This window comes from Myodes glareolus, chromosome 26, assembly GCF_982192425.1.
Source record: "Myodes glareolus chromosome 26, mMyoGla1.1, whole genome shotgun sequence".
Taxonomy (NCBI): Eukaryota; Metazoa; Chordata; class Mammalia; order Rodentia; family Cricetidae; genus Myodes; species Myodes glareolus.
In genome coordinates, this window is record NC_142051.1 from 23,773,254 (window position 1) to 23,796,275 (window position 23,022).

The 23,022-nt window shown below is 37.9% G+C and overlaps 1 protein-coding gene and 1 long non-coding RNA gene across 2 annotated transcripts in view; one reads left to right on the plus strand and one right to left on the minus strand.

Annotated features, from left to right (window-relative positions):
• The window catches only part of Otogl (otogelin like), a 117,044-nt gene extending 104,013 nt beyond the window's left edge, over positions 1 to 13,031 (plus strand). The window contains exons 47-53 of the mRNA XM_085683473.2: positions 3,397 to 3,460; positions 4,577 to 4,755; positions 5,202 to 5,306; positions 6,123 to 6,242; positions 7,351 to 7,396; positions 10,382 to 10,461; positions 11,130 to 13,031. Of these exons, the coding sequence (XP_085539599.2) occupies positions 3,397 to 3,460; positions 4,577 to 4,755; positions 5,202 to 5,306; positions 6,123 to 6,242; positions 7,351 to 7,396; positions 10,382 to 10,461; positions 11,130 to 11,330 (795 nt within the window). The 3' untranslated portion in view covers positions 11,331 to 13,031. The remainder of the gene's footprint in view (positions 1 to 3,396; positions 3,461 to 4,576; positions 4,756 to 5,201; positions 5,307 to 6,122; positions 6,243 to 7,350; positions 7,397 to 10,381; positions 10,462 to 11,129) is intronic.
• Positions 10,313 to 17,893, minus strand: LOC146889785 (uncharacterized). Its single transcript, XR_014999827.2, has 2 exons — positions 17,705 to 17,893; positions 10,313 to 14,587 (listed from the first exon to the last, which is right to left on the minus strand). It is a non-coding gene; the product is annotated as an uncharacterized LOC146889785 (long non-coding RNA).
• Positions 17,894 to 23,022: the final 5,129 nt, after the last annotated feature.

Genomic DNA, 23,022 nt, shown 5'->3' on the forward strand with positions numbered 1-23,022 from the left:
AACTTTGAAAGGCGTCTTAAATAATTCTTCCAGAAAGTGCACTTCTAACGCATACTTTATAGCAGAAAAAGAGGTTCAAACATGTAACACTGCATCTTTTCTGGAGTTATCTATGAGTATATAAAGAGAAAAATTTCAAGATTTTTTTGTTTTGATGCAACAAGGTTGACATAGCTATTAACAGAGTGTGACTGGTGGTATGATACTTTGTATGTCTTTCATCAAATTTCTACCTCTGTTTTAGGCTATTGGGTTTTAAAAAGAAGATATATTCCTACCGTCATTTATGAGAGCAGATATTGTCTTCCACAATGACATTATGTTTACATTTTCCTCTTTTTCTTATATATACTCTCAGCCCATTCAGACATTCGAAACCCGAGTTTTGTTGGAAAACAGATGAGGAGAAGCATGCAATAATGGATGTCTCTGTCTTATTTTCCCTCTCACTTAACTTTACATTTTCTCAGGTGATGCCTGAGAAATGCTGAGGATTTACAATAACTTCCTTAGTAGTTACTTTTCTCTTAACCAAATACCAGGAAAGAAGTGACTTAAGAAAAGATTTGGCCTCAAGGCCCAGGGGATATGCCCCGTGATGTAGGCAGCAGGAGAGGAAAGGACTAGTCGCATTACTTCTGCAAATGGACATTGGAGTTCAACTGGTTTCTTCCCTTTTTCTTACTTATCCAGTCTGTGATACATTCCATGCTATACTACTACTCTCGTTAAGAGTGTGTCTTTCATCTTTAGTTAAGCTTCACTAGCAATATCCTCATAGGCAAGACCAGAACTGTGTCTCCTCAGGGATTTTCCCAGTCATGTTGACAAGGAAATTTAGCTACCATAGATTTTATACAAAGTTTTCATCTGATTTGTGTGTGTATTACAAGCACATGTGAATAAAAGTTGGATCGTGACTTCTAAGTCTCTCAGGTTTGTACTTAGCATCAAATCTTCAGGAACTAAATTTTTGTATCATTTCACAAATAAGAAAGTTGAGGCTTATACGGGTAAATGATTGATTGGGGCCAGGATTCAAAGAGTGCATGTGAGTGTGTGTGTGTGTGCGCGCGCGTGTGTGTACTGGATTCTTGGCCACTACTCTGGTAACCTGCAGAACATTTCAGATTATATCTGGGGAATTCCAGTCATGACTAACCTTATGTAGAGCATTCCTACTAGCCTCGAAGATATTTAATATCATCTGCTTTCAGTGTAGTGTGAACCAATTCTACAATGAGAATGGCTTCATGCCCAAGTTGAAAAGTTGGGTTGTAACACATATTGAAAGGGTAGGAGATATGAGGACCACTGTGCACTGCTTGGGGTGAAGGAAAACTGTGCACACACTTTCAATAGCAGGGTCTTAGATCACTGGGTTAGACTGGGTTACCACTTGATCCAAGAACTTACCAACAAGAATGGAGTGACTACTACACAGAAATTTGTTATTAAATATCATACTCGTCAAAGAGTGAAAACAGCCCAAGACTCTAGAGTTTACTACTAACCTTAAAAGCCCATGATGCTTATGTAGGAGCACACCATCTTATCAGATGTAATGCAAAGTACAGCTAAATGATAATAAAGGTATGTTCTGTTGGTGGAGTTGGATCCCTAAGAGATAAATCTACAAATAAATATTTGGGTATGGTCTGAAAAGACTTAGACAAAGAAGGAAATATTATTACACTGGAATTTGAGTTTTTGAGGAAATACTGTGTGTAATTATGCCCTTGCTTATTAAAAATTGAAAATCTGTGGTAAGTAACCAGTATAGAAACATGAAACAGATCTCTTATTTTATCTTTAGAGTACCATTTTCGTGGTAGAATTTGATTAATAGTTTTTTAAAAAATATTTCATTAGAAAATTTTATTGCAATTGTCTTTAAAGTCATAAAAGAACAAATGAATTAACACATGAAATTACAATTTAAAAAACACACCAAAATATAATGTATTATCTTGAAGAAAACTTAAGATAGTCATACGGATTTATTAGAATAAGTTCTTTACATGAAAAATCAAATTCATTTTATTAATATGTTTATTAAGATTAAAGGCATTGTGAAAAGGGAAATGCTTACAAGACGACATATGAAAATTTAAGCCTGGCCCTGTGATTGCTTAGAGCAGTGGTTTTCAACCTTCTTAATATAAATTAATAATAGTTCTCATGTTGTAGTGACCCCCACCATAAAATTATTTTGTTGCTACTTCATAACTGTCATTTTGCTATTGTTAGGAGTCATAATATAGTATCTGATATCTCCAATAGTCTTAGGCGATCCCTGTGGAAGGGTTGTTAGACCCCTAAAGGGTTCATGGCCCACAGATTGAGAACCACTGGTTTTGCGGATTCTAAACTGTTTCCAAAGGGGCGAGGTTTGAGTCTCAGCCATGACAAAAAGTTACTAATAGCTTATACAGTACTGTTGGAATCCAGCTTTAATCCTGACCGCTTTATATACACTGGCCTATTTATTTTTTTCCATAATGCTAAGTGGCCAGTGGGGTCATTATGTCTATTTTACAGGTGAGGGAAATAAGGGACAGATTGGTAATGTGCAGTTGTTCATAACTAGTGAAAAGGGAGTCACGTTGCAATCCTGTTCCTGAGTTGGCTATTAGACACAATCCTAGACTCATTGCTTTTACTCTACATGCACGTCATAGCTGCCATGCTGGGATGTAGACCTTAGGGCTCTGGACTGCCTCCAGAGAGTAGATGACCACATTTCGGGGCTTCAAGCTTCTTTTCCTCCAAACTGCCCTCTGGAATCTCAGAATCAAACATATTTGGTAGGACTTTAAAGTTAGGACAAATTATAAACAGCATCATGCCCTCCTTCATTTATTTAATAGATAAGGAAATTGAAGTTCTAAGAGATTGAATCATCTGAGCTGGGGAGATAGTTCAGTGGGTAAGCTCACTTCATAAATGTAAGGGCTTGAGTTAGGATACACAGCATCTGTCTACTTCACCTGTATCCCCTGTCCACAAGAGGTAGAGGTAGAGGATCCCTGGAGTAAGTTGTCTACCGAAAGAATTGATGAGTACCAGTGAGACACGGTGCCTCAGTGCATGCAATGGAGAGTGAACAAGAAAGGCACCCACTGTCCTCTGGTTTCAGCATACATGTACATTCTCATATGCACACACACAAGACATACATGTTCCCATACATATAAGCATGTATATACACATACCCAAACACAAGCATTGAATAATCCACAATAACATTTTTATTGTGATTTTTTTTTTTACCTGAATGCTCAGCAAACCTAAGCCTATCCCTAGAAGTTTTGTTAAGTATCTGGGTGAAATTGCTTGTAATGTGTATTTTCAAAAATGATCATGATAAATCATATGAGGATTTCTTTCTCATAGGGAGAATTTGTCACAATAGATCAAAACTTTCAGAGTGACTGTGGATGTGTACAGTATCTTTGTGGTAAGTGTTTTCTTAAATACTTTTAAGTAATAATTGTTTCTTATTGGTGTCTATTGCTTTGCATTTGTATATTTAAAATATTTTCTTTTAGAAATACGGTATTTATATTAAGTTGATTGCCAGTATTCTAATAAACAACTCTTACTTTTCCTTCAAAATATTTCAAAATGTTCTGAGAAATTTGATAAGTCAGAAAAATGAATTTTTCACCCCAGAACTGGAATTATTTTTCTAAGTCACTTTAAAATATGCTATCTACACTTTGGTCTTAGCCAAACTGCCTTAAAATACTAGATCTGGGGAAAAGGGAGATTGGGGTGAGAGGCTTGGGGGATGGGGAAGGAGGGGAAACTGGTCAGTGTGTTGTATATGAGAGATGGATAAAAAACTATGCTATCTAAAATTGTGACCATATTTTGATCATCATTTTATGATTAGTATTACCATTTCAAAGCATGAAGGGCTGTATTTTCATACTAAGATTTAGTGGGTTCATAGAATGTAGACTGTTTCTTCAGTGGTTTAAATTGCTTCAAAATTTTCTTTGAGCAATCAACAGCAATACCTCAGATTAGAGGCAAGGAGAGCCCTCTTCCAGCCTGCTCTAATATGCCATCTCTGAATGTACCATTCAGAGGTGGTGGTACGTTATCCATAAAGCACTAAGAATTTAAATAATTTCTGTTATCATAATGATCATTAAAATCACAAAATGTTACAAAGTCCCACACTGAAGGGCGCTACTATTACTGAATTAGACTCTGAATCCATCTACATCCACATTAACAGTGGTCATGATCTATGTTCTGGAGATGGAGTAGAAATGCCTTGCTCATTCCTGAGACCTCATACTTCTGGAAGTTGCTATAAAATAAATCTTTTTAAGCATGCTAATACAGGTGATTTTACAGATTAATTTTTATTATATATTAAGGAATAGCTGTGCTATTGATGTGATTAATGTGGTTAAATTAATTGTTGGGTTGCTAGGTATATGTAACATCTTACTTGATTTTGAAAATTTGGTTGATCACAATGAAAATCTAGTCTTAAATATAAATTCTATTGATTGGTAAATACAAAAGATAACATTTTTTTTTGTTGACCATTCTTTAGAAAAAGATGATGTATGTGTGTTTCAAGAAGTATCAGTATTGAATCCTGGGCAATCTCTGACAAAGTATTTGGAAGGGGATTTTTGTTACACAATAGAATGTCTGGAAGACAAAGATAACAATACAGGCTTTCATACTTTTAACGCTACAATGGTGAATTGTTCAAAAGCCTGCGATGTTGTAAGTATTCTTAGAAGTCGTTCTGGTGGCCTACTGAGTTTAAAATTTCCAGTTAGAGAGTTTGAGCTTGTGAATGCTTTATGGGTTACACAATTGAGTAGCTCCTCAACACTATTATTTGATGAGGTATCTATTTAATGTAGATTTTTGTTTTTCTATGAATGACCTTGAACTTCAAGAGTTGTAAGGGAGAGCTTTCTTGCTTGGTTGACCTAAGGTTGTCGCACCTGCTGGATGATGTTGCCTGTAGATGTAGAGGTTAACATCTACTTCATTTATACGCTCTCTATCTAAAAAAAAAAAAAAAAAAAACTGTTTCTTTTGAAGCTGCTCACATGCAACTTTAGAAATGCTTACAGATGTTCAGAGAGAACACCTTCAGAACTAACTCATTCAGGTGCTAGTATTGCTGGGTGACCACTACTGTGCCTGTTCGTTATATGCAGCACCAGATTTACACTCCATCTCTCAGCAATTATGACTGCTGTGGAACCTGCAGAAACATATCCTGCAAATTTCACATGGAAAATGGGACGTCAGTTGTATATGAGGTATGAATTTTTATTTTCTACTAAAACTATCATCCGTCATACCTCTGCCCACATTGCACACCTATACACAGTGTACACCTCCCACATACTTGTGTATTTGTTGTATCTTAAATTTTTTGATAACTTTGTAAAAATTTGTTTAAATTGCTTCCTAAGGTAAATTTAAGTTGGACCCTCACAATTTTCCAGGTATAAGAAATGAGTTCCAGGAAGGGCTGGTATCCTAATCAACTATGGGAGCAGTGATTCTCGTCCTTCCTGATGCTGTGACTCTTTAACACAGTTCACCACACTCATGTTGCGCTGACCCCCAACCACACAATTATTTTTGTTGCTACTTCATGGCTGCAGTTTTTCTACTGTTATGCACCATAATGCAAATATTCTGAACTATTCTGATATGCAGGATATCCAATATGTGACCCCCCAAATGAGTTTTAACTCACAGGTTGAGAACCATTGTCCTAGAGCAAAGAAAGTAATGAGTTCCTCCATTATGAAGCCAAACACTTGCAAATGTGCTCTCTCTCTCTCTCTCTCTCTCTCTCTCTCTCTCTCTCTCTCTCTCTCTCTCCCTTTCTGGCTCTCTCTCTCTGGCTCTCTCTCTCTCTCTCTTTCTCTCTCTCTCTCTCCCCCCGTATGTGTGCATGTGTGTGATTTTGAGATACAATTGGGGAAATTTTCAAATGGAATATGCCTCAAGGAGTTCTCTGTCTTGTTGTGGATTTGATTGAATATTTAATAAATTTAGGTATTCTAAGAAGGAATGTAACAGATTTTGGCATGGATAGCTGTCACTTTTCTTTTCTTTCTCAGGAAGGGAGCTCCTGGCACTATAACTGCACCACGTATGAATGTGTTAGGACAGATGAGGGAGCGACGATTCTACACTACAGCATGGTTTGCCCTCCTTTTAATGAGACTGAATGCAAACTGGTTTGTACTTCGCTATATCTCAAGAAATTCTGCATTAACTGTAATCTAGGAAGTAGCCATTAGACTCTTTTCCAAGGTCCTACAGACACTGTGGCTTATTTGCTATGATCAACTTTTTTTTCTTTGCATAAATAAAATATCTATTGTAGTTCTTTAGTTTGCTATTTTGAATTTAAATTTGACTTCCTATGAATGGATAATTTGCTGTCACAAGGTTTTTATGTAGATATTGAAGAATAATTGAAAATTCCTTTGGTCAGCAAACCCAGACTCTCTTCTAGTAGAGATAAATGTGTTACCTAACTGAGTTTTACCTTTTTTGTCTTAGACAAACACATAGATTTCTTGTGTCATTAATGCACCTTAACCTAGTGACATTTACCTTGCTTCTCTGATACAGGCCACTGGAGAACTTGGTGCTTTTCCATATTCTATAGTTTTGCTCCATTTCACCCTCTATTTTCTAAAAGAAAAAATCTATTAAAGGGAAGATTTTTAAAGGGTTATGATTTTTATTTTATATCAAACCTTTTCCAGTGTTAATTACTTAGACAATCAGTCCTTAGTGACAAACAGGATTTATTCAGTTGCATAGAGAAAAAGCATAATCTCACAGATTTTTCCTCTGTAGTCACACACTTACTAGTGATGGTCAACGAGCTATCACATGTACTAGAGTTATATTTAAATTCTGAAAGATGGGGTTTGTTTGAAAAATAAAATATTAATGGAAAAATGTATCCTCTTAACATTTTATGATATTTAAAAGTTCATCTAATTTTATAGATTAAATAATTTTTTAGAGTTGAAGTGAATGACAACTAGTTAGAATAGCTTCCATTATTTTATTATCTTAAGAATATTTGGAGCATTAAAAAATATTTGTTAAATAGAATTTTTTAGTACTTTTTCTATGAAGGTAGAGAAAAATGCAGTTTTTGAAGAAAATACTGTTACTAATAAATTCTTATTAGGAATTGTTAACTTTAATAATTTTTCTATAAAGGCTATGTGATAACTGATAAAATATTGTGAGAGTTGGCTTTCAATCGCAGGTTAAGAGGAAATGGATAAACACTGTGTCTTTTCCCTTTTTCTCCTTTTCCAGAATGAAGGGATTGTAAAGCTTTATAATGAAGGCTGTTGCAAGATCTGTAAGTGGGGATATCGTCCATGCAGAAGTAGAATAGTTTTCATGACTTATGTGGTTGTTGGGTGTCTCTGAATAGTCTGTTTCTAAATTGTATTTGGTAAAGTCGGCTATTTAAATGCTCTTACAATGTGTGATTGATAGTCCTGTACTCCAACTTTTATACTGTGTGGTGTACGTAAACATTTTTATCTAGATAAATTCTCATTTCATTTTGGACATTTATTTTTTGTGGTATTTCTAAAAATTAATCATCGCCTAATATTTTCTTTAAAATTAGAATGACTGCATTGCATGGGTGTTTTACCTGCATTATGTCTGTGTACCACATGCATGCGGTGCTTACAGAGATACAAAGATATCGGATGCCCTGGAGTTACACAAGGTTGTGAGCCATCACGTGGGTGCTGGGTTCCAAACCCAAGTCCTCTAGAAGAGATGTCAGTCGTCTTGAGCCACTTGTTCAGTGATTTGGTGATGATGGCGAAAATTTAGTTCCGTCATAGATAAGCTGCCCCCCCCCAAAAAAAACTCCAAGAAAGTGGAAAAGTTCAGCAGTTCACACCTCGATGTCCATTTTACTGTATGACTTTCTAGGCCTCTTGTAACACATATTCTCAGAGAGCAGGTGACTTAAATACCAGAAATGTGCTGTTTCAGAGATCTGGAGTTCCCAAATTTCGATGTTGGCAAGCTGCTTTCTAATGAGTTCAGTCAGAAAAAAAATCTCTCTCCCTGCCTGAGAGATGACAGCCTTCATATTTGTATTATGTTTCTCTCTCTCTCTCTCTCTCTCTCTCTCTCTGTGTGTGTGTGTGTGTGTGCGCGCGCGCGCATGCGAGCACGCACGCACATATGCGTGCATGCACACGTGTCCAGATTTTCCCTTTTTATATGGTCCAGTCATACTGCATTACAATCTCACATTCATCTCATTCTCATCTGATTGCCTCTGTAATGGTCTTGTGATAAGATGAAAATCACATGTATAGCTCAACTGAACATAGGAAAAATTGATGGACACAATTCAAATGACAAAAACTATACTGACTGGGCCTTAAGAAAAGTGGACATTTTATTTTCTCGAATCTGAAGAACCAGCAAATGCAATTGTTTTCTGTTCATTGAAAATAAGAAGTTTTTCTTTCCGTGTTCTCTGAGTCACATGGGAGCTAATGTTTGTCAATTATCTACTGTATCGGGAACACAGGAATTAAATTTAGCTTTAGAATCTAAAGAGACTTACATTTATATATTCTTACTTCTCACTCCTTTAACAGCTTTGGAGTTTAATCTCTCCTTTCGATCGGAGATATAGACACAGTCATAGTCCAAGTCAAAACCCTTATAATTAGCCCCATAATATCATCCTACGAGAACTAATAGAGAGTTAGTGTTTATTTTCTGAGGGCATAACTGGGTTAACTGGGTTGCTAAACTGGTTAATACCACACCAGTGTTCCTCATCCTGTCAGACATGACCACAGCCCATTCATAGAGGAAGGTGTAGCTTCCTGAAATGATTAGGAAATCAAGCCCCAGAAGAGGAGATAACTTGAATCAAAAATGGGTATAACTCACCTCTGCCAACCTCTTTGAGTTGCAGAATAAGAGCAAACTGCTTCGATGTCTCTCATTTGGTGTGTAAGGGAGCATGAAGTAGTTGATAGTTCTTTGACATTAGAGAAGCTTTGTCGCAGCCTGAGATCCTGAATGGCCAGTTATGTAGTGAAGATTGTAGAATTTAGGTACTATCACAGGTACTATGAATACCAAACATACTTACAAAGAAATCTGTGAGGAGTACACAGGAAATGCTTCTAGGAATAAAATGTTCAACTATCCAGCGATGAACAATGTTGTCCCATATATTTATTGAATGAATTTTTCCAAGGTAATTTAATTTTAGCCAGTTTTAATTACCAATCTTTCCTCAAACCAGAGTAGCTTAACTTTACCTCTTTGAACTTTATATCAGTATGTTTGACTAAGACTTTCATGGGTAAAGTCATATGAAAATTGATAATGTAACTCCACTATTCCATAAACAAGTAAAGTGAAGAGAATGAGTCAATGATTTGCCAAAGTAACAAAACAAGTTGATGACAGAGCGAGGTTTGAATCCTGGCCTTTGGCATCCTATTCGGGCTTACATCACTGTCAAACATTGTTAAACATATATTCCTGGTGATATTATAACATAACTCTCAGTTACATATTGATGCATACTACTGTGTCATGAATGATTGATTATAGGTGTTTTTATTTGAAATCATAAAAGACCATTTCAGAGCCACAGAATAAAGTATGAATCATTCATGTTTTACAAAAGGCTGACAATTAAGTTACTTAGCATATTAATGAGTACTTAGAAAATGTAGTTTTTAATCCTAGTTTTATTTAAAAATTGTTGTGTACTAGTGAATTATTTTTTCATATTTCATGTTTTCACAACTCATAGTTAAATATAAAATTCATTATTCCATATTTGTAATGTTTTTGATTAATAATGATAATGATTATTCTAAGATAATGAGTTAAAAAGTAAAATTAACTATGAATCTGAACGATCCAAGCTATATAAAAGGAGAAAACAGATATTATGCATGTAATTTCTAAGATTAGAGTTTGAAAAAAAATTAATACTGACTATATGTTTTAAATAAATATATCAACTTTCCAATCTAATTATATTCGCGTTTTAAGTTTGGAAAGCATTTTACATGGGCTTGTAAAATGTATTATTATTTTTATTTGTAATTCTGTGGAGGTATGAGTATGTTCACATGAATGTGGGTCATAGAGGGGCCAGGAGTGTAAGATTCCCCTGGAACTGGATTTACAGAGAGTTGTGAGCCATTTATGTGAGTGCTGAGAACCGAACCCCAGTCATTAGCAAAAACTCTTAAGCACTCAATCATCTTTTTATCTTAGACTTTTAATGAAAAAATACATTCTTTTTTTTCATTAAATGAAATTTTTTTTTCAGGCAAACGAGAAGAAAGGACATGCCAGAAAGTGATCATTAAATCCATCATCAAGAAACAGGATTGCTTAAGCCAGAGCTCTGTAAGTGGGAAAATAACGTTGGTTACATAAAGAACGTTGGTGTTTCTGGAAATCTGTGGATCACCGACACGTGGCCGACTAATAGGCCAAGAAAACAGCAACATATAGTATTCAACTTTGAGAGCGTTCCTATCCTCTGATATTAAAATATCCGGTTTCTGAAGAATTATAAATTATTCTTAGCACAAATAATCAACAGTTCTCAGTGATAGTTGCAATCTAGAGAGATAAATGCAATCTACATATATTAGACTATATTGTCGGAGTAAAATTACAGAGCTAAAGACAAAACTGTAGTCAGAGTTTTTACTTTGTTTCTTTTAGTACGGTCTGCTTAATGCTATGCTGTACTTGTACCAAAACAGAACACCTGGGACAATAGGATTATTGGGCTGGGATTAAGTCATTCCATATTTCTATTCAGTTATGCTTGCACGATTCAGTTTTGAATTATGGAAGCATTGCTGGATTCAGGATGGCCACATAGCAACCCTTTGATGCATGTATGAATCATATTCTAATGTAGCAGTTCCACAATCTTTTAAACATATAAAAGCTTGGGGCATGAAATGGTAAAAGAGCTCTTACGGACTCTTTGGAGGAATCAAACAGCCACCAATACTGGACGTATCTGAAGATTTTTTTTCCCTCATTATCTGTCTTCGCAGGTGAGTGTGGCATCTTGTGATGGGAAGTGCCCGTCGGCTACCATCTATAACATCAACGTGGAAAGCCACCTGAGGTTCTGCAAGTGCTGCCGGGAAAACGGAGTGCGGAACATCACCGTGCCTCTGCACTGCTCGGGGAACGGCACAGAAGTCTTGTACACGCTGCAGGAACCTGTAGACTGTACGTGCCAGTGGAGCTGAGCGCGTACATCGGAGGAACCTACACAGCAGTGCCGTGCCAGGCAACATCAGCTCATGGCGCTTACGCAGGCACATGACGGACATACACTATATAACGACAACGTATTCTTAACACTACTGGAATTGGACAACCTAAGAGTTGGTACAAACTGCGTATGGTTTCCATAGAAAAATTCGATTTATAGCTTTATGTTGGAGAATAAAATTACTCTACGTTGTTTAGCTGAAATGCTGTTGTATTTATAACTGCAGTTTTGGTCGAATTTAAATATTCTTATAAAGTAGAAGACTGTGTTGCTGAATTCTTTTTATTTCAGTACCTAGTTCTCTGTTTTTGTTTTGATTTGTAGTTTGCCATGGCTGTTTAAATTGAGGTAGACTTTAATTTCTACTGCGTACTCTGGCCAATGTGATCGGTTAAAATTGGCTGATAGATAACCATAGAATTGTGTGCTTAGAAACAGAACACAGAACTGTAGGCTGTTAATACTTCACCAAATCTTAGGAATGTTACTGCAGACCCTTCTCAGTTTTCCAGGTGAGACCTTACCAAAACACTTCTGTGACTTCTAAAAACACACGTAGCAACAATGTGGTAAGCTTAGGTTAAATACTAGACTACTTTCTAGGTCTTTTTGATTCTGGTTTTATGCTCTTTTATTGTAAATGATACAGCAAGATGACAAAATGTCACATAATCTTCCATTATTAAATAGCACTGGACAGGATTAAAAAGCTTAAATCCAATATCCATTTAGAATGCCACACCTGCTATAATAGTTATTTCAATAATAAGGAACCGGAGAACATAGCGTCAGTCACTACATAGAGGAAGACTTGGAGCTATATTTTTTATACCATTAAAATTATTAATTATATTGTTCTTATTTAACGTTTAGCTCCTTTATTTATAGCTGGGGACTATTTCTTAATATATCTGTACTCTATGAAACCTGAGACCTATCATTGCCATTAAAGCTGCTGCTTTGTCCGTGAAGAGTGATGTAAAATTATCTGAATGTATTCATAACGTTAGAATGCAATGCTGTTCTTTGAAACAACTGTGAATCGTTGACATTTGCAAATATTCTGCTCGGAGATCTTTGCAAACTCCCAAATTCTTCCTGGCACAGAGTATATAATTATTTGAGTTTCTTCCTGAGTCAAAAGAGAATGCCTCAGTGTGATTCTGAATGCCAATGAAGTTCAATGTCAATAAACGGACATTAAAGTTTCATTGAAAAGCCAGTGCTTGGGGCTTAATAAACTAGGGTCGACTTGAGCTGAGTGACTTGCTTTCAGACATTAACGTTTCCATTTAAAAATTATGCTTCCAAGAAATGCTGTGATTATGAAGTGTTTGGATCGCCAGGCTTGCTAAGAAATGGGTGAGTGTTATCTGGAAAGTCCCAATGTCTACTGTATATGAAAAATGATTTAACTTGTTTGTTTTAATATCAGTGTTTTCTTTAGATATAAACATTTCTGTATCTGTGATTATTAGCATAAAGATTGAATTAAATGTCTTTGTTTAAATATATTAAAATTTTACATAAAATGTCATAGATGTCAAGCAGAAGTATGTAATATATGTCATCTACCACTTTGTTTTAAATTTCACTCTCTATTATTAAATAGAGTGAGAAAAGAAATATTCCCCTTGTATTTTATCAATGACAAATAAAATAAGCACATGTCAAAGCTCTATGATGTATTTGGTGCTGTTCTAAACAATAAGAACAGAGGCAAAACAAGACATATATGCTCTTTGTTTCTGTACAACTTAAAGTTTAAAAGGAATTCAGTATTTAACTAGTTACACAGATGAGGAAATCTAGATGGAGACCTAAAACTTACAGGATGTAGTGTTGGCTGTCCTTCAAGTCAGCAGAAATGTAAAGATGAACTTTTTTTTTTTAAAAAATGATTTTTTTGAGCTATCCATTTTTCTTTGCTCTTCTCCCCTTCAGCCCTCTTCCATGTTCCCCATGCTCCTAATTTACTAAAGAGATCTTGCCTTTTACTAATTCCCTTGTAGATTAGATCCATGTATGTCTCTCTTAGGGTCCTCCTTGTTGTCTAGGTTCTCTGGGATTGTGATTTGTAGGCTGGTTTTCTTTGCTTTATGTCTCAAACCCACTTATGTGTGAGTATATGTGATAATTGTCCTTCTGGGTCTGGGTTACCTCACTCAATATGATGTCTTCTAGATCCATCCATTTGCCTGCAAATTTCAAGATGTCATTTTTTTTTCTGCGGTGTAGTACTCCATTGTGTAAATGTACCATATTTTCCTTATTCATTCTTCGGTTGAGAGGCATTTAGGTTGTTTCTGGGGTCTGGCTATGACAAACAATGCTGCTATGAACATAGTTGAGTCCACGTCCTTGTGGCATGATTGAGCATCCTTTGGGTGGGCATATACCCAAAAGTGGTATTAGTGGGTCTTGAGGAAGGTTGTTTCCTAATTTTCTGGAACATCGCCATACTGACATCCAAAGGTGCTGTACCAGCTTGCATTCCCACCAGTAATGCGGGAGTATCCCTTTACCCCATAGCCTCTCCAGCATAAGTTGTCATCAGTGTTTTTGATCTTGACCATTCTTAAGATGGAATCTTAAGATTCCATTCGTAAGATGGAATCTCAGAGTTGTTTTGATTTGCATTTCTCTGATGACTAAGGATGTTGAACATTTCCTTAAGTGTCTTTCAGCCATTTTAGATTCTTCTGTTGAGAGTTCTCTGTTTAGGTCTGTACTCCATTTTTTTTTGATTATTTGTTCTTTTGATTACCGATTTCTTGAGTTCTTTGTATATTTTGGAGATCAGCCCTCCATCTGATGTGGGGATAGTGAAGATCTCTCCCATTCTGTAGGCTGCTGTAGGCTCTTGTTAACCGTCCTTTGCTTTACAGAAGCTTTCCAGTTTCAGAAGGTTCCATTTATTAATTGTTTCTCTCAATGTCTGTGCTGTTGGGGTTATATTTAGGAAGTTATCTCCTGTGCCAATGCTTTCAAGTATACTTCCCACTTTCTCTTCTATGAGGTTCAGTGTGACTGGCTTTATGATGCAATGCTATTATATTTAGTGCAGACAGAGTTGTGAGAATTCCTCTGCAGTTGGTGATTAAATCAGTGGGTGGCTGATGGGAATTTGCTGGGCAGGTAGGGAAAAGATGCAGAATCCAGTTTCCATCCCGCTGGCTGGTCTATGAACCAGCTGAGTGAAGTTGCTAGTAGATACCCATTTCCATTGATCTAGTGGCAAGAAGAGAGATTCCTGTTAGGAGTTGTTAACCAAGAAACTTTACAAAAGGATGAGATTGAAGCTAGTGGGGGCAAGAGTATAGAGAAAGGAAAACAACAGGACCCAGTTATGGTGTGGGAGAATTGTCTGTATTCTGTCAATCATGTTTTAAATAAATGCTGATTGGCCAGACAGGAGATATAGGTGGGAAAACCAGACAGGAAGTGGAAATGATGCAAGGAGAGCAGGAGAATTCTGGGGAGGAGGAAATTGATTCCTCCCACTCCTGCCCAGACTACGGAAGCAGCAGGATGTGAGCTGCCCCACTGAAAAAGGTACTGAGCCACATGGCTAAAATAGATCCCAAAAATGGGTTAATCAAGATGTGAGAGTTAGCCAGTAAGAAGCCTGACCTAACGGGCTAATCAGCACTATAACTTATAGAGATCTCTTGTGTGATTTTTCTCTGGGACTAAAGAGCTGGGGGATCCGGGCAGGACAGAAAACCCACAAACAAGCAGGCCCGGCCTCCTCATGTTACAGAATGGTGCCCAACGTGGGACGCCATTCTGTAACCTGAGCAGGCCCGGCCCTCCATGTTACACAGTTAAGTAAAAAGACCTCTGCTACTTAGAGGCCATATAAAAACAGTAAAGGAAGGAGGCCGGGAGAGAATGATGAGAGCTTCAAGTAAAGCTTGGAATAGTAATGGGGAAGTCACAGAAATCCAGAGAATGCAAGAGACTGGAGTAATCTGTTAAAGGCTTATGGGGAAACCAATGTGTAGAAGCAGAGTTGTTTATTATTATTATTATTATTATTATTATTATTAACCATGTCGAAGAGGCAGAAGAGTGACTGGTAGGTAGAGAATTCTCAGTGTGCCCATTACACCGTTCACACTGCTCACACCTCCCGCTTATCCTTCTACACGTGACGGCACTGGATACTCTTGGACCTTGGTGCTTGCTTTTCTACCTGGCTGCTGAGGAGCTTGGGCAGATATCTCACAGCGCAGTCAACTCTGCTTCCCGGCTACTTGTAGGCCCCGCCCCACAGAAGCATAGCTTGTGAATGACTCAGAGTCCGAGGTGAAGCAATCTGACAAAGAAAGGGAATTCACTTCCTGTCAGATGAACTGACATGTGAGTGACAGGCAGAAAAACAGCAGGTAACCTTGCTTCTCCTATCCCTGCTCTGCTAAGGTGCAGGGCTTCTGTTTGGCATTGGATTACTTCCCTGTTTCCTGGTAGGTGTGGCTTGCTCACTAGCAATGACTTGTGCTTGATTTTATGGAGTCTTCCCTTCAGTATATGCACATACATTTGTACCAGTATTTCCTGATTAGCTAGAGAATATGATAAGATACAATTTTTAGCATTTTAAATTAGTAAGGGTTTTTTGTTTATTTTATTTAGCTATTTCCTATGCCATTTTGAGAAGAATGGGAATCAAATTCTCATGTACTGTTTATCTTTTTTATTTATTTTTTGTTGTTTTGTTGTTGAGCCTTATCTTATGCTTGTCAATTCCTATATTGAACCTGTTTCTCTTCATACACGTTACGCGGTTTGCTTTGGGGCTTTTTACCTTTCTTTCATTCTGTACATCCTACTTTCACTGCTCCCTCCATTTCTGTCTGGCTGTTGGCTGCCTCTCTCCTCTCCAACCTAGATGCCTCCTCCTGCTTATTCTCTCTGCCCACCAGTCCTGCCTGTCCCTCTGCTGTGTAGCTATTGGCTGTTCAGCTTTGGTTAGACCAATTGTGTGCTTTAGGCAGGTATAGCAACACATCTCTACATTGTAAAACAAATGCAACACAAGCCAATGGAACACATCTACACAGTTAAAGTAATTATCCTTAGTGTATCCTCCATCCACCTGGGAATTTAGCAATCTGAGTCCAGTTCATTTGCAAAGCCTGATTTTAGATGGCTTTCGCCTCTCAGAGTTTGTAATCTGGGTACAGACATAAACACACGAAAGGTAAGTGTTTCTACTAGAACAGAACGATGTTCTAGGAAACAGAAGTTCAGATGTTGATGCTCTGTCGCTTTCAGTGAGTGATGCATCTGGGCTCCATGACAGAGAGAAAAGGAAGCTGAAGAGTGAACATGAGGGGCATTGTAGGTCATGGACGGACGGGCTTCTCAGCAAACGCTCTGCACAAAGATCATTTGTTTATTTCACTAATATCCTTCTGATTAACCCCCCCAAACTTGTAGAAACTAAAAGGAGACAAGATCAATGTATTATTATTATTATTATTACTAGGAAGTAACTGCAGTGAGCCAAGACCGAGCCAGGGAGGAAAGATCAGAGAGCCAAGGCTAACCCAAAGAGGAAAGATCACAAATGTTACCTGGGAAATATGATGCTTACTTGCCCCTGGAAGTCATTCAGACTGACACATGGCCCTCCAGGAGCTATAAATACCGTATAGAGTCATTGGAGAGAAATGAATTCCTAAGCAGTTTGACTAGAAACCTTGAATACGGCTGAAATCATGAAGATGAATGAGATAGTCCTGACCAAGTTTGCTTTTAAGCTGCAAGGCCAGAAACTTTCAGAAGTGAAGCCGACTAAAAAAACGGAAAACAAACAAAACTCTCACAGAAACAAAAATAAAACAAAATCGAGGAAGGTCGAAGTCAGGGCAGGTCACTGAGGAAGATGTCGAAATTAAAAAATGCATGTGCAGGCCACTTGCTAAGCATGTTAGAAAAGACTAGGGTTCCATACTGTTAGGTCCCAAACCCCAAATGTCAATGTCGATGACAATATTGTAGATGCCAGACTGGTCTCAGCTCAGGCCGGACTCTGACCCGATAAACTTTACTCAGCGTTCCTAGGAAACCTTGTAAAGTAGGTTTCTGAATGCCGGGGAAAGCCGCTACTTTCCTATTCGCCCGACATGCCCCACCTCTGCAAAGGGTGTCTAGTTCTCTACAAACTCCTACAGATCAAAGCCCCACACCGCTTCCCAGGCTGTTCCAGCTCACTCCCCTTCCTCCTTCTGAAACCCCTTACAGCTGCCAAGACTTCCCCCCGGAATAAACCTTTCTTTACACCCAGGGGGCAGTCTAATTGGGTGGTTGCACCGCGCCTTTGCTAACACATACAGTCACCTGTATCAACTTAACCCCAAGCCAAGGCTGTTTATAGCCATGCGGTCTGGTTCTGTCTCCCGCCTTTCATGAGATGCCAGGTTCTCGCTTGAGCCGTCCTTCATCGCCTCCGCTTCCCTCGCCTGGTAAATTCTGAGCACAATTCTCCACTGCTGTTTGGGGACTGCCTCCCACTCTCCCCCTCTTCAGTTCCGCGTCTCCATGGAGACCTTTCACTCAATCCAACCCCGGGAGACAGCGTGGTGGGCGGGCAAAGCACCAGCACAACCAGGAAATGAGCAGAACTCTGCGAGCCGGAGGAAGGGCGCTAGGTGGCACCTGAATTGTGCTTTGTGATTCCGCGGACCTCCCCTGCGCAGGGTCGAGGTCTGGGCAGGCAGCAGGGCATCGAGGTACCTGCAGGCATCCCAACCCTGCAAGCCCTGCGCTTTCAATAGCTAACCCTAGCTGAGGTTTCCGCTCTTTTCCTTCCTGCGTGCGGGATGCCTGACCGCCTAGGCCAGGTTAAGCCATTTAGAAAACTGTCCTTGAGAACAGCCAGACTCTTTCTTTCCACAGTTAATCAGGGTCTGCACCACAAGGGACGGCAAAGTCTCTCCACTCTACCTTTCTAATCCTTACCAGCACACGTCCTTCACATTCTAATTTACCTGTACACGTGGGGATGGATACTCAGAGAACAGAACGCTCACGTCAGATTGCCAGTAGATCTGTGGTTTTGTGGCAGGGTCTGAACGTTTGACGGTTGGCGATTTCTTTTTAACTGGGCTGTGCTTTCTCTAAGGCAAACACCTGCTTGATAGGAACCGAGGAGGATTTTGTAGGAAGAAACCTGCTTTAGGGTGACCACTTGAATGGATAGAAATATATATATATATATGTAATATATATATATATATTATATATATGTAAAGCACAGACACTCTTTCCTTCCTCCCTCCCTCCCTCCCTTCTTCCCTCCCTCCCTCCTTCTCTCTCTCCCTCCCTCCTTTTCTCCCTCTCTCCTTCCCTCCCTTCTTTCTTACTTTCTTTCTTTTTTTCTTGATTCCTTTTTTGTTTTGAATTTTGTTTCCCCCCTCCTTCCCCTTTTATTTTAAATTGAGACATTCCTTGACACAGGGTATTTATTATTCTATAGCTGATAATTCAGGTGAGGATATTTTTTTAAGTCTGGCATGAGAGCTGGGTTCCTAAAGACTGCCCCACGAGCTTTTAGGCAAAAGTGTTTTAAACGTCAATTGAGTTGAAACTACCCTTGCATATTTTTCTATTTAAATTTCAATTTTTATCAACAGTATTTGCAGTATTTTTCATAATGATGGTGTCATTTTAAGCTGTGAGGGATTACTTCCAATGCAGTGCCCATGCGTGGGCGTTCCAATTGTTTTTCTATTGAGGTTAAATAATTCTGCACAATGAGATGTAATTTTGTGTAATTGTCTGCTAATTCATTTTATTTCTAACACTTTCTTCATATTCAATTAAAACAATTTCTTGAAGCAAATTATTGTCCTACTTGTCGAAAAGTACTGAAGCTTCTAATTTTATTAGATGGTGAGTATTATGTACCACATACTCATTAATACCTTTCCACTCTCCTGGATGAGCAATCAATCTAAATTGAAAAGACAGAATATTGAACTACTCCCCCCACACACACACTGAGTCAAATACTTCAGTTTTGAAGCTAAAAATGCACATCTTTGATTGAGCTGTACACCCTTTACTTTTCAAGTGAAAAATCAATTATTCTACTGATCTGGTTGCACTGTATTCAGATAAGACATCTCTCAGCGAGGCCCTTTGACAGTCATTAACAGTCAAGATGCATCTGACTTGAGTCTGTCACTTTGGAAAATGGAGGATGCATTAAGGGGAAATAATACTATCAAATTCAATTTCTAAGAACACTTTCTTTTGTTAGGTGTTGCAGCTTTATGCATATGTAAATAACACCTGTTTCAATTCCTAACAAATATGAGATTGGCCAGTAGGGAAGGGATTAGAATTTGGGAAAGGGTCTGATAGATGAAGCATTTCAGGTTTGGTTTTTCTATTGTGTTAAACACAGGTCTGTCTCAGTGTCTGTGGGGAGTCACTCCAGCAATGCTGTGGTGGCTCAAGGGTTTGAGACTCAAGTTCCTTATATAAAATGACATGGTATTTGCACATAACCCATGTGTATCCTGTTACATACTTTGAACCAGGTCTAGACTATTTAGGATATCCATACATTACGAACATTACACAATGGTTATTATACTTGATTGCCTAAGGAACAAAGCAACGTTTCCCAAATATTTTAGATCTGAGGTTTGTTGGGTTCACAAATACGGAACCCAGCAGTCTAGAGGGCTGACCCAGTATCAGTCTCTTAAAACTTGAAATCCTTTTTTATTTTTTTGCAATTAAATGAAAGTAAGTCATATTAGATTCTCTAGTTTGTCAATCATTTTCATAATGTATAAGTCAGTCAAAGACTTACAATGACTCAACATCAACCGTTCTGCACCCAGATGTCACACTATGTATTTCCTAGGTGTTGAAAGTAGAATGGTGGTAAGCAAAGGCTTTGGAGGTATAAAAGAGGGAGAGATGGGGAAAGATTGACCAATGGGTACCAAGTTGCAATTAAGTAGGAATAGTCTCTTGTTCTGCCTTACAGGAAAGTGTCCACAGACAAGGGTTATGCACTGCATTCTGAAAAAGGACACAGGATTTTCAATAGTTTCACCCAAGAGAAGTGATAAGTGTTTGAGGCAGACACATTTAACCTGACTATGTAAGGTATACATGTAATGGCATATAGAATACCTCATTGGTATATGTAATTCCCACATCTTTATGTATCAATCAAAATAAATTCAAAGAAAACAATAAGTATCCAGTTATACCCTTGGACTTCTGAAGGATAGAGAGTTACTAGCTGGCATGTTTTTATGGTAGCTCACAAGTTCTAATAAACAATGTAAAATATCTCCGTTTTCCTTCATCCTTATATTGACTATAATCAATGCCAAAGGACTTTCTCTAGAACTCCTAATCAGTAGGGTTGAGGCAGCAGTGAAGTGCCAGCAAGAACTGTTGCATTATCTCCCCCAAACTGGGCGCTGTCTCCAGGCTTTCTTGATGCAGATCACGAAAACCAAAATTACACAGTTATTCCAACTTTTTCTAGAAGGTGAAAGCTTTTGAAGCCAGGAGATTAAGAATAGAATTCATTGCAAGATTATCTAGTCCTCTGAATTAAGAAGAAAGCAGAAGCCTTTAAAAGTGAAAGAAAAATAAATCTAAAGTTAGGTTTCCTTTAGAAAGAAAAACATCTGTGTCTTCTTCTAATGGAGTTATAATTGCACACTAATTTTGCACAAGTAATTCTAGCAGCTACTTTCAAATGGTTTAATTGGTGACAACTCATTTCCTACTTGATTAATAAAAACATTAACATTTTTATTGGCTTGGGAGATATATGAGTAAAATACATGGAAAACCAGGAGGTTCGCACTGTGAAACCTCTAAATATGTTAATGAGGGTAGTTATGTGACGGTTATATTGCTGAGCTGCTCTTTAACATGGTGTGTTTCAGTAGAATCATGTTCACAAGGAAAAACAGTTATTATAAAATGACTGGTGTCAGTAAGTCATAAAAGATAGACCAGCAACACTACAACACCCTTAAGTCCTTCACCTCTTGTAGACATTTAAAAAAGAAAAAAAAATGGAGAAGAAAGTACATTTATATCTTCACTTCCTAGGTCAAAGAATCAAGTAATAATATGGACTGGTCTCAATGATGTGAAGTCAGTAAATGTGAACTATTGTGATAAATGGAACTTTTGTCTACGTTCATTCATTCATTCATTGCTATTTAGTCCCGACTTCATTAATTCAACAATGTTTATGATTTCATATACTAGACATAGCTTCTGTATCTATAGAATATTTCCGCCACCCTCTTTGGTAGGCATCCGAGTCTTGGGCTGATAACCTTTTCCTTATGGCCTTCCCTTGATCAGTCTAGAGTTCACATGGGTGAGATCATCTCATCGATTTCATAACTTACAACGTTATCTATCTCAGTTATTAGCTCACCTTCCTCCTGTGAGATTCAGACATGCATGTTATCTTCCTAATGAGTGGTTAGTCTTTCTCACAGATATTTCAGCATGCCAAGTTGGATGCATGAGATCCCTCATGTCAAACGTGTTCCACTTCCTGTATTTGTCACCTCTTCGACAAATAGAATAACCCAGTGTGGATGCTTGTTCTCTTTCATTCTTTTCTCTCCATACACATAATGTTATGATGCTTTTTTTTTTTTTACTAAAAGATCCGGAGGTTTTGTTTAGCATCATGGAAATGGAGCTTGTGCGTGGCATTTTTCTTCAGTTTTCCTAAAAGTGTGGGTTGTCTCGAAAGCTTTCATTCTGGTCTGTGATTTGCCTCATGGCCCAGCACAAGCACCACAGCCAGTTGGTTCCTTCTTCAAGTCCTTCTACTTTTTTTTTTTTTTTTTTTTTTGCACTCAGGATCACCTCAGTGAAACAGGAAGAGGAATGCAAGCTTTATTGGTGAGCAAGGGTGGGTGAACATGGGTGTGTCAGCATGGGCAGGTGAGCATGGGTGTATCAACATAGGTGTGTCAACATGGGCGGGTGAGCATGGGTGAGTGTCCAGAGTTTAGTTTTTAAAGTATTGACTGCATATTGAAAATATTACTTTGTTGAAGCTTATGTTGATTATTCAAGGGTATTCATTCTCAGGGTCGAATATGGATTTGACTATCAAATCACAATTATAGACATAGATTCTAAATTTGAATCCATTTAGTCTACTTGAACTCTTACATTGTTTAATCTCCACTTTTTCCTCCTAGTGCTTCTAGAGAAAGGTTAATACTTTATATTAACCTTGACTGTATAATAAAGTTATCACAAAATTTTCATAAGAGAAACAATTAATATGAGTACTACTTCCCTATAGTAGTATTAGATCTGAAGAGTAAGATGCCACATTTAATCAGCGCTTTAGTTTCTCATGCAAGGTGGTGCTCTGACCTCTAGGGGGCAGTCTCATCACAGGAGTTTTGGAAAATTCACTTCTAGTCTATCACATGGAAATTTTTGAGTCTTTGTGTAGATCACAATTATTAACCTATCGTGTTATTAATATTTATATTTATACCATTTACTATGTCATGTTTTTGTAGATTATAAAGCACTACTTTTTAGAAACAAGGCATCATAAAGCACATATCCTGAGTGAAGTGGGTGTTTGCGCATCCATATTGAACATACTGTATGTAGTTACTTTATTA